The 12,563-nt window shown below is 47.6% G+C and overlaps 1 protein-coding gene across 1 annotated transcript in view; it reads right to left on the reverse strand.

Moving 5' to 3' along the window:
• LOC144163147 (receptor-type tyrosine-protein phosphatase S-like) overlaps positions 1–12,563 on the reverse strand; it is a 137,642-nt gene that overhangs the window by 118,609 nt on the left and 6,470 nt on the right. The window contains exon 2 of the mRNA XM_077693972.1: positions 4,360–4,422. Within this exon, the coding sequence (XP_077550098.1) occupies positions 4,360–4,422 (63 nt within the window). The remainder of the gene's footprint in view (positions 1–4,359; positions 4,423–12,563) is intronic.

A 12,563-nucleotide genomic window follows, 5' to 3' on the forward strand; every position in this document is an offset into this window, starting at 1 on the left:
ACTCATACCCTTCATCCAACGGAGCGTTTCTTCCGCCCCCCTCCTCCACAGACATCGACACGGAAGAAAGTGGCTCAGCGGATTCTCGCAGTCAGCTCCCGTCGTCCCACCCAGTAGACCCTGCCCCTGTTCCAGAGGCAAAGCACCGAGGTGACCGCAACCGTGGACTCCGCGGCTCCTTCATCGACTAAGACGCCAAACCAGTCCACCGAGAGGCGTCCAAACCGTACCATCGTGACGCGACTGCGGCAGGCCCCACTGGCGGGCCCTCACAACACCCGGACGACGTCTCACTCCCGATAAACCTACCGAACTCGAACGAACCTGCTTGTCCAACGCAAGCAAAAGATCCACATCTGGTCAACCCGATCAACCATGTTGCGGACTTGATGGACACCTCTCGTGTGGAAAGCACGCGCGTGTTATCATCATCAACCGACTCGGACGACGTAGCAGACGCAAGAAGAAGTTGTGTCTGCCTTCCCCTAGCGCTAGTCCGGATTTGTGAAATTAGAGTAGCACCAATGAGCTTCTCTGTCTTCATTAACTCCTTTATTTGCCTGATGCCGCCGTTATTCGCTGTCGCTGGTGGGTACTTTCAATGGGTGGGGGAAATGGCAGAAGTTCCATCGAATGCCGACGCGAAAGCCCATTGATGCTTCTAATATTGCTTCCTCCTATGTTTGGTTTCGTACTAGCATGGCGGCCATTGTGTGCTCCCTCCGGCTCACTTCTTTCTCCCGAGGTCACGTGACAGCGGTCCAAGCTGCACACGGCTCCTGTCTGCCTCCATTGTTGCTGCGTTTTAGATGCGCGTGCCTTTTCACTTGGGATACCTCTATTTTTTATTATTTTTTCGGAGGGCTGCGCGTGGTCTTGGCGTTCACCAAACCTCCGCGTTCCAGGACCGCGTGATGTTTCAGGGCGTTTGTTGAAGCTCACGTATTTTTTTTAATTTTTATGGCTAGTCTAGTACGTGCTAGTGTTTTATTTATTCTCATTATGCTACGAATATTAACCCTAAATCTCCAAGGGTTTAAAAACAGTGACAAACAAAGAGAGGTGATTCACTTTGCCAGGAAAAATTTTGTAGATCTGGTGTTCCTCCAAGAAGTGAACTTTTTTTCAATTGAAGTCGTCAGAACGTTTCAGCAGAACATAATATTCCGTCTTATTTTTCTTTGGCGTCTAACCACGGCTGTGGGGCGTCCTAATCTTCAACCACACCATCCGTTGCTCCAGTTTTGTTTCGACAGATGGTGAAGGAAGATTGCTAGTCTTGAAATTTTTTCTTTCTGTGGCCCGCTTTAAAATCATTAATGTGTATGCTCCTGCACGCGTCACAGCTCCAAACCACTTCTTTCGTTGCCTGGGGGTTTATTTCTTGGAGCGCGTGCCCACAATTCTTTGCGGAGATTTCAACAGCGTCCTTGATAGTAACGCGTGATGTACGCGGGCCGGGTCAGGGACGACCGACGTGGAACGCACGCACTCGGGTTCCTATTGCAAGACTTTCACCTGGAGGATGTGTGGCTGCTCCATTGCGGAAATCATTTCTCTCACACGGGGTAGCGCGGTTCCTCAATGTCCCGACTAGACAGGTTTTAAATAACTCCAGACCTAACTAACGCTATGTCAAACATAGAAGTAAATCAATTCCCTAGTATGGCCCCGTTACATTTACGACCATTACCCACTTCCCTAGTATGGCCCCGTCACATTTACGACCATTACCACACCATCCGTTGCTCCAGTTTTATTTCGACAGATGGTGAAGGAAGATTGCTAGTCTTGAAATTTTTTCTTTCTGTGGCCCGCTTTAAAATCATTAATGTGTATGCTCCTGCACGCGTCACAGCTCCAAACCACTTCTTTCGTTGCCTGGGGGTTTATTTCTTGGAGCGCGTGCCCACAATTCTTTGCGGAGATTTCAACAGCGTCCTTGATAGTAACGCGTGATGTACGCGGGCCGGGTCAGGGACGACCGACGTGGAACGCACGCACTCGGGTTCCTATTGCAAGACTTTCACCTGGAGGATGTGTGGCTGCTCCATTGCGGAAATCATTTCTCTCACACGGGGTAGCGCGGTTCCTCAATATCCCGACTAGACAGGTTTTAAATAACTCCAGACCTAACTACCGCTATGTCAAACATAGAAGTAAATCAATTCCCTAGTATGGCCCCGTTACATTTACGACCATTACCCACTGTTCGTGTCCCTATTTCCAGGTCACCGTAACTTCATGGCGCCCGACACTGGAAGCTTGATACTAGAATACTGCAAGACGACGTTGCTTTATTATCATTAAAAACAGATATTTCTTCTTTCCTACAGGTCGAAGTTAGGATACAACAGTGGGACAGTTCAAAATCCATATGGAGGCAACTAGCTCAAACAGCTGGCCAACAAAAAATAGTTCGTGACACAGCTGAGCTTAACAACACGCTCAAGCGTATCCGGATAGTTAGATATGATAAAGAACTAACGCCTTCAATGAGCGAATATCTTGGCATCCTTAAGGAGCGAAACAAACGCCAACCTGAATGAAACAATGCAACCATCCGCTTCCTACAATATTCATAGTCCTTGCAACGGTAGTTTAGAAACTCAAAGATTTTTGGCGACGCGAGAAACTCCAAACATTATACAGTGTGTGCGCTGCCCGGATAACACCATCTCCACAGCCCAATCAGCTATAAAATCAGGGTTTCTTTCTTTCTTTTCTGAGGTCTTTGAAGGACATTTACTCCTGGTAGATGAAAGACACATGGTAGCACAACTATGTTCTGATTCCAATTCACTACCTCAGGTTCCACAAAGCATACACTCCCAAATACTGAAGGACGTAACCTGTTCCGAGCTATACGACATTTTAAGAGAAATGGCGCCTGGTCCGGCGCCTGGTCCGGCGCCTGGTCTGGACGGTTTGCCAACGGAATTCTACAAGCGTCGCTGGGCAGAATTAGGCTCTTCTTTAGTGCAACCTATAAATTCAATCCTAGCAGATCAGCGGCTTTCAAACTCGTTTAAGAGAGGCCGTCTAATCTTACTTTTGAAAGAAGGAAAAGACCCCTCTCTCCCGAGTTCTTACAGGACAATAACCGTTTTGAATTCAGACTACAAGATTTTAACTTCGCTTTTGGTGTCCAGAATTAAAGGTCTTTGGCCGGACCTCCTCTCACTCCAACAGGTTGGCGTCGCCCCATACAGAAATATTTTTTCGGCACTTAGCCTAACCCGAGACATACTAGCCTATACGCACCAAACTGGTATTGCTGGCCTGTGTGTCTCTTTAGACCAAAAACAGGCATTCGATAGGGTCAATCATTCATACCTGCTTGTCATATTTTAGGCATATGTGTTTCCCTCTGAATTTGTTCAGCTTCACCGAGAATTCTATAATAATTTATCCCGTGACCTGGTTTTTAATGTTGTGGTACAGGGTGAAATTGCAATTCATAGAGGTGTCAGACAAGGATGCCCCTTGTCGCCGCTTGTTTTTCTTATGTCTAGACAACTTCATCAGAAAACTCGTTGATAACCCCAAAATTAGGGGTCTCCCCTTGCCCGGACAAGGCTCGGTTAAAGTGTCTGCCTACGCAGATGACGTCACCATTTTTGTCTGGGACACTGATAGCCTCACGGCTGTTTTAGGGGACTTCCAGTCTTATGCTCGACTTTCAGGTGCCGAGGTAAATGTCACAAAAAGTGCTGTCCTCCCTCTGGGAAACGCTACACTCGCCCCCATTCATAACTTAAAAATATTTCGTGACCTGAAGATCCTCGGCGTCAAATTTACCGAAGAATGGTTTCTCCAGACATGTGGCCCGAGTTAGTTGATGATATTCAAAAGAATGTGGCCCGGGCTAGGTCTTTCAACTTCTCTTTTTCGGAGTAATAGTATCTGATTAAATGCGTTTTCTTGTTAAATTCTTTTTTTCCTCCAATATTATGCTGCCTCTCAATCCTGTTACGCACAAAGTGTCCCGGAACATTTTTTCTTTCTTCTGTGACGGAAGCCCGGAGCGTTTAGTGAGAGATGCCCTGCGCCTCCCACGCCGCTCGGGGGGTTATGGTCTCCCTTGCATCTACCTCATGAGCCAGTTGTTGGCCCTTAGAGTCGTCTCTTCACTTCTCAGTGACGTAGAATCTCCGGGCAGACCTTTGATCCTATACTTTCTCGGACCTTCTAGACGGGTTCTTTGCCCAACTATGGCCAGAAACAAGCACCCCAGTGCAGCAATCTCGTCAAGACTGTTGAAGGCCATCATTACTTTACCTAAGAAAATTCGTGCACTGGATGCTGATCTCGATTTTGTGAATGAACAACCTTCCAGGCTGTGTAAAAAATACTTACTGTGAGATGGGACAGATGTGTGGATCCCCGAGATTCCCCTGGCCACGGCTGAGTTCAGGTAGGCTGCAAGACGGCACCAAAAACATCCACTGGCAAAAAGCGTGGCGAATTCTTTCCACAAAAGACAGATTATTTCGCTGGGGAGTAACACAGAATTCTTCCTGTCCCAACTGCGGCCAACCAGAATCCACGGCACACACTTTCTCAAGCTGCAGTGTTGCGCGTTGCTATTGGCGCATCATACACCGTGCCGCTCCAAGTTTGGGGCTTGCACGGTATCAACACAGAGAACAGTGCCCTGGCACTCCCCTAGGCACACTATTCGTAGTAATTGGCGATTATATCATCATCATCATCATCATCATCATCAGCCTGTCTACGCCCACTGCAGGGCAAAGGCCTCTCCCATATTTCTCCAATTACCGTGGTCCTGTGCCAACTGTGACCAATTTATCTCTGCAAACCTCTTGATCTCATCTGCCCATCTAACTTTCTGTCGCCCCCTGCAACGCTTGCCTTCTCTAGGGATCCACTCTGTTACCCTTAACGACTAACGGTTATCTTGCCTTCGCATTACATGCCCGGCCCACGTCCATTTCTTCTTCTTAATTTCTACTAGTATGTCCTTAACACGCGTTTGTTTCCTGACCCACCCCGCTCTCTTCTTGTCCCTTAATGTTACACCTATCATTTTCCGCTCCATCGCCCGCTGAGTCATTCTCAATTTAAGTTGAACCCTCTTAGTGAGCCTCCACGTTTCTGCCCCGTAGGTGAGTACCGGTAAGATGCAGCTGTCATACACTTTCTTCTTCAAGGACAATGGAAGGCTGCCATTCATTATCTGAGAATGCCTGCCGTATGCACTCCACCCCATTCTGATCCTTTTAATTATCTCTGCCTCCTGGTTGGGATCTGGGGTCACCACTTGGCCTACGTAGATATATTGGCTTACGACTTCCACTGCCTCACCCCCTATCCCAAACTGCTGTGCTGTTCCTAGGTTATTGATCATTACTTTGGTTTTCTGCATATTAATTTTCAGGCCCACGGTTCTAGTCTGTTCGTCCAGTTCGGAAAGCATGCTTTGCAATTCGTCCCCTGAGTTACTTAGCAAGGCAACGTCATCAGCAAATCTGAGGTTACTGAGGTATTCTCCATTAACCCTTACTCCCACCTGTTCCCAACCCAACGTTTTGAATACTTCGTGTAAACATGCTGTGAATAACATTGGAAAGATTGCGTCTCCTTGTCTGACGCCCCTCATAGGTATTTTACTGCTCTCCTTATGGAGGATGATGGTAACTGTGGACCCATTGTAGATATTTTCTAGCATTTTTACATAATGCTCATCGACCCCCTGGTTCCGTAGTGCCTGAATGACTGCTAAGGTTTCGACCGAGTCAAATGCTTTCTCATAATCTATGAAGGCTATTAATAGGGGTTCAGTATATTCAGCGCACTTCTCTATCACCTGGTTGATCGTGTGAATATGGTCCATTGTTGAATAACCTTTACGGAACCCTGCTTTACGGAACCTTTACGGAACCCTTTACGGACTGAAATTTAAGGTTGCAGAAATTCTGTGAGCGATTACCTTAGTAAGTACCTTGTAGTCGACTGACAGTAAGCTGATCAGCCTGTAATTTTTCAAGTCCTTCATGTCACCTTTTTTATGGATTAGGATGATGTTCGCGTTCTTCCAAGATTCCGGTACACTTCCGGTATTTAGGCATTTCGTATATAGGTTTGCCAGTTTTTCAAGTACAATTTCTCCGCCATCCTTCAAGAGGTCTGCTGTTATCTGATCCTTACCTGGTTCTTTGCCCCCTTTCATTTCTTTCAAAGCCTTCCTTACTTCTTCGGTCGTTACTGGTGGGATGCCTATCTCCTCTGAACTACTTTCTCGTTCGGCATTATCCTGGATGTCCCGGCTACTGTACAGGCCCCTATAGAACTCCTCGGCCACTGTGACTATTTTATCCCTATTTGTGAACACATTGCCTTGCTTATCTTTAAGTGCATACATCTGATTTTTCCCCATGCCAAGACGCCTCTTCACCGCTTTCAGGCTAGCTCCGTGCTTTACAGCGTATTCAATCCTCTCCACATTATACTTCCGTATGTCGGCTGTCTTCCGCTTATTGATTAACTTCGAAAGCTCCGCTAGTTCTATTCTGTCAGCTGGGGTGGAGGTTGTCACGGTTTGCCGTTTCCTAATTAAATCTTTCGTCTCCTGGGAACGTTTACCAGTATCCTGTCTAGCCATCGTGCCCCCGACTTCTACTGCACACTCCCTGATAATGCGTGTAAGGTTGTCGCTGGCTTCCTGTGTCGTAAGCTCGGCTTCCTCGGTAAGAGCTGAATATTGGTTCTGTAGTGCGATCCTCAATTCTTCTACTTTACGCCTTACTGTTAGTTCGTTAATCGGCTTTTTCCGTACTAGCTTGCTACGGTCCCTCCTCAAATCTAGCTTAATTCGGGATCTTACCATACGGTGCTCACTACACCTTACCCTTCCGAGCACTTCCACATCCTTCACGACGCCAGGGTTATCGCATAATATGAAGTCTATTTCATTTTTATGGTCGCCATTCGGGCTCCTCCACGTCCACTTCCGGCTCTCCCGTTTACAGAAGAAGGTTCATTATGCGAAGGTTATTCCGTTCTGCAAACTCATCTAATAGGTCCCCCCTGCTATTTCTACAGCCCAGACCATAGTTCCCAACCGCCTTGTCTACAGCCTGATTCTTGCCTACTTTAGCATTGAAGTCCCCCATAACTAAGGTATACTGTGTTTTTACTTTAGCCATGCCGATTCCACATCTTCATAGAAGCGTTCCACTACCTGGTCATCGTGGCTAGATGTTGGGACATAGCCCTGTACCACCTTGAGCTTGTACCTCTTATTGAGTTTAATTACAAGACCTGCTACCCTTTCGTTAATGCTATAGTATTCATCTATGTTGCCAGCTATCCTTTTATTCACAAGAAATCCCACTCCCAGTTCTCTTCTGTCCACTAGACCACGGTAACATAGCACGTGTCCATTTTTCAGCACCGTAAAGGCTTCACCCGTCCTCCTAACCTCTTTAAGCTCTATAATATCCCATTTAATGCCCTCTAATTCCTCGAACAACACGTCTAGACTCGCTTCACTAGATAGGGTTCGCGTGTTAAAGGTTGCCAGGTTCAGATTCCAATGGCGGCCTGTCCGGGTCCAGGTATTCTTAGCACCCTCTGCTACGTCAGAGGTCTGACCGCCGCCGTGGTCAGTTGCTTCGCAGCCGCTGGGGACTGAGGGCCGTGGATTAATTGGCGTATTCATGGGAGGTTGTGGCCGTTACTACAGCAGGGTGGCCAATCCTGCTCTGGTGAGGAAGTGCGTTACCGGCAATGGTCGCCGGGATCAGGCCGCACCCCAAGCCCCAATGTGCAATTCCAGAATTGCGTAGAGGTTTTTTTTTTTTTTTTCAGAACGCGAATGGCTTATTCTGTTTGCGGAGCTGGCTTTTAACTACTGGGCGGAGGGCTAACGCGGTCCTGCATGCTTCGAAGTTAACACTTCTACGCGGCGGGGGCATTTCCCTCGCTGAAGAAAATAAAAAAATAGAAAGAAGCCCGTGGAACATACCGGAGCTCTATTCTTCTCACACGTAGCATTTTCTTCCCAAAAGCGGGGCTGAGATCGGCTCGGGAAACCTCGAGAACACGACTGGCATATTCTGTTTTCGGAGCTCGCTTTAAACTACTGGGCGGGGGGCTAACGCGGTCCTGCATGCTTCGAAGTTAACATTTCTACGCGGCAGGGGCATTTCCCTCGCTGAAGAAAATGAAAAAATAGAAAGCACCCCGAGGAACAAACCAGAGCTCTATTCTTCCCACACGTAACATTTTCTTCCCAAAAGCGGGGCTGAGATCGGCTCGGGAAACCTCGAGAACACGACTGGCATATTCTGTTTTCGGAGCTGGCTTTTAACTACTGGGCGGGGGGCTAACGCGGTCCTTCGGAGCTGGCTTTTAACTACTGGGCGGGGGGCTAACGCGGTTCTGCATGCTTCGAAGTTAACATTTCTACGCGGCGGGGGCATTTCCCTCGCTCAAGAGGATGAAAAAATAGACACTATGGCGTAATCGCTGCAGGGCCGTAGCACAGAATCGCAAGCTACGTATGCAGTGGCTCTTGCTTTCCTTTTTCAGACAAAACCTCGTGTCCTTTTTGGAAAGCGAGTTAGCCCTTTTGGGTGAGGAAGAGTTTCTGCGACATTGGTCTACATGGTGTATTGAGGTTTCGAACAAAAGGGTTATTATTCATGCCAGTTTTCCAGACCTGTGTCCTTAGGGATTTTCGTTGTAACAATTGATTTTGGTGTTAGAATTGTGTGTTAGTGCGGTACAGTACCCGTTGTGACATAAAACCAACCCTCTTCTGTATATTGCTGCACTCTTGAAGCGAATGTTTTTTTATCTTTGTTTACCTCGCATGTTAATCTTTTGGTTGTAAGCAACTCTAAATTGTTTGTATGTTAATCTTTTGTCTACAATCAATTTGAAGCTTTTTATGTGTTTCTGTAAGTGTCTGTAACTGGCAGCCTTCACGCTCTATTAGTTTTGTAGCAACAGGCGCTGCACTTGTTTAACTGTTTCTGCTTGTTGCGCTGTATCATTGATACCAGAATTTCTTGATAATAAATTTATCCTTTCAAGACTCAACTCAGTATCCAGGGAGGGCGCTGCTGCAGTACTTTCTGAAATCTTCCCGCTCAGTGTTTTGTGACGAACGCATTGCCGGTCCGTCTGCCGAGCAGAAGCCACCATTTTATGCCTACGTTGTCAAAACACTGAGAAACGGCCAGTCTACCTTGCCAATCCTAAGTTTTTTTGGGAAAGGACGGCAAGCGCATTGTGTGAAAAATGAACCTTAGCCAATCAACAAATAGCAAGATCAAGCGGCACCCTTTGGCACCAGCTGACTTCGACGGCACTTCCGGCTGATGTTCTGGATTTCGGGTGGTTATGTGGTTGGGAAGAACTACCGACAAGTGATCACCTGGCGATATTCGGCGTTGTGCGTTCCTCACGGTGCCCGCACTGCGGTCACACTGAAACATTAGAACATGACTTGTTCCAGTGTCGTGTAGCGGCAATGCGCAGACGTTCAAATGACGTGTTTGTGAACTACTTGGCCTGTGCTGGTGCTTTAGTATTGTTGCTAAATAGCGGGGCCGCGTGTGTTGGCGCCCGACAGCAACGGGCGATGTTCCCACTGTTGTGGCGTGTACGGTCGATCCCTATGCGTCACTTATACGATTTGGCAACTCTAGGCGACGAAGCCTTTTTGTTACGATGGTCCACGCGGTTCATAGTGGTCTGGAACAACATCCAGGGAATATCTATAGTACCGTATTGAGCTTCAGCTAATTTTTGAACTCTTTCTTTGAACACCTCTGAAATTTGTGTGGGTTGATTTTGCAGTAGCTTGTCTCCCCACCACAGACATTTGTTGAAGTGCGTTTAGTGCCCGAACTATTTGGAAACTGATCGTTTTTTTAGGGCAGCTCTGTTACCACTTTTCGCTGCGCCCTGATATGTGGTTTGTAATAAATTATCTTCTCCCACGATGTCCTAAGTCTACTAAAATTTTCGAGTTAAGCAGAGTTTCGCGTTAAACGAAATGGTGAAAATTTGTGGCCAGTTTAGTGAAATAAAACCTCGTGATTATAACAAAAGCTCCAATGCACACAGGGGCTTTCGTAAGAAAGGCAAAATAACTCGCAGGAAAACGATTTTTTTTTATTGTGAAAGAAAGAACTGCGTGATGCTCGACTGTTTCGAATCCGTATTTGATCCCCCCAAAAAAAACGTTCTCGAGCTGCTCAATGCATCGCATCAATCGTTGGTCGCCCATGCTACATTGCTCCGACCGACAAGTGCAAGACTGTGGTCCAGCTGGCCGAACTCGCGGCTAGGGCCCACGGGCTCCTGGCCGTCGACTAGGGGACTGTAGTCTGCCGGTGCTCCCAGCTGGCGCCTCTTTCTATGCAGCTTTGTAAGAATAAAGTTTTCCCAGCACCACCACCACCTGCTACATTCTACCCGGTTGCGAAACGAACGCCGCATGTTTCTTGTTTCTGTCGTAGAAACTTCTCAAACGTAAAGCCAAATGGAATCTCTCAAACCAAACAGATAGGTAGACTGCGGTGACCAGCTCCGTGCCTGAGGCCCAAATCGCTATAAAGCAAGGTCTTCTGGCCGCCTTACGGAGTGAAGAAGAAGCCCATCATTAATCTAACAACTCAATGATTGTTGACGAAATGAAGTTGTTCCTCCTCCTTATGGCGCCCCACCAACAGGTGCAGCGCCATAACACGCACACGCACACACACACGCGCACAAGCACGCACACACTTACACACGCACGCACTCACGCTGGCAGGCACACTCACACGCGCACGCGCATGCGCACGCACACGCACACACGTGCACGCATGCTAATCGCGTATACGGTAAAAATACAGTAACACTGCGCTAGCTCAGACCTGGAGGGATATTTACCGTATATTTCCGACAGCCTTATTCTCCCAATAATCAGATATGCGTTATAGAAAACACCACTACAGAGAGCAAGAGTACTTTTCTTCAATTCACAGAACGTCGTCCCGAGTAGGCCAGGATTTGTTCTTTTGGTGTGAAGGGGTTAAAAAAAATAAAGAGCTGTTTGAACATATTAAAGGGACACTGAAGTGAATTTTTCAAGCTACCGGTTTTGCTTGCACTGCTTAGACTGGCTCAAATTAGCAAACTTTCAATCGTTTCCGGTTGATAAGTAGGCAATTATTTTATAAAGCGGGAAAGAAGAAGAACTACCATGCGCGGTCTGTGGCGGCACTAACGGCTGTGACGACAGGAGGAAATGCACCTTGATTGGACGATGCCCAAGGGTAGCATTCAAACAAGTTTCGGTTTCGTTTCTGTAAAACAACATGCTTGACATCCGACGGCATCGTTGGATGGGCATTCTCGATATCTCAGTAACCGTCGTACCGCGCTTCTGCCATGTTGTCGGCTGTAAAATGCCTAAGATAAGCCTACCATGACGGTTTGGAATCGTAGCAATCACTAGCCGAGGGCAGTGGATGAACGCCCTCCGCGTCACCGCACACGCTCAAATGCCATGCGCTGTTCCCGCATATTCGGATCTGGCCTCACTGATGCCTGTATCGTAAGCAGCCTGTTCGCTCCAGGCCAAGGTTCTGCTGATTCTGGCCTGTGCCCACTGCCCGCAAGTAGCCGGTGCTTGTGGCAACAGCACGCCAACGATAACTCGCTAGCGCGTCAGTGTCAGTCTGCGCGCGTTCTGCGAAGTCGCTCGTGGAGCAGCGAACGTTACGGCCCAAAAATGGTGAACTCTGTCAAGAAAACATCTGCCGCAAAAGAAAAAAAATCAACTTACGAAAAAATCGCGCCAATCCACCCTGTGAATGTGGTTTGAAAGCAAAGCTGTAAACTGCACCCAAAACGATTACCCATGCGACTTCACTTAAATTCACTCACGTCGCTCTACATTACCAGAGAGAAGAGAAATTCACTTAATCACACCCTTTATTAGTTCAAAGAGATATTCTTGGTAAGGTGAAATCAATGCATGATGCATGAACGGTGGTTTGTGGAGTTGTATTGGTGAAGGGCATGACTGCAAACTTTTTTTTATGAAATAAAAGGCAGCTCAAACCAGGTGTTAGACGATCTCACTTCTCCGTCGCTGCCGCCGGAGGCGTAGGCGACGAGATCGGCTGCAGAACGAAAGAGGTGACAAGAAGGAGAAAATACTTCTATTCGGACTTCTGAATGGCCGAGAGCGCTGCCCAGGGGAGCGGTTCCTTCTTCACAGGAGCCCATATGCAGTCCGCGCCGCCTGTGCTCTGTCCACCAGCTGAAGCTGGGTAGGCAGAGAGGGGCTGGGCAGCAGCACCTGCCATTGCTCTTGGTGGGTAGTTTACGGAAAGAGAGGAGGGTTCTGAGGGCTAAAGTTGCACACCCCGATTATGTAGCGGAGTGTTTCTACTTCAGAGAAAAATTTGCATTCAGCGTTGTAGAGACTCTTGTGAAATAAACGAAGACGCGTCGGGTGTGGGAAGGAGCTGGATTGTATAAGCCGTAGGGTAGTTTGTTGTTGTCTGCAAAGGTCAGGGTAAGGTGAAGGAGGT

Source organism: Haemaphysalis longicornis, unplaced genomic scaffold, assembly GCF_048455015.1.
Source record: "Haemaphysalis longicornis isolate Haplotype H1 unplaced genomic scaffold, Haemaphysalis longicornis Haplotype H1 scaffold_12, whole genome shotgun sequence".
In the NCBI taxonomy this organism is placed as follows: Eukaryota; Metazoa; Arthropoda; class Arachnida; order Ixodida; family Ixodidae; genus Haemaphysalis; species Haemaphysalis longicornis.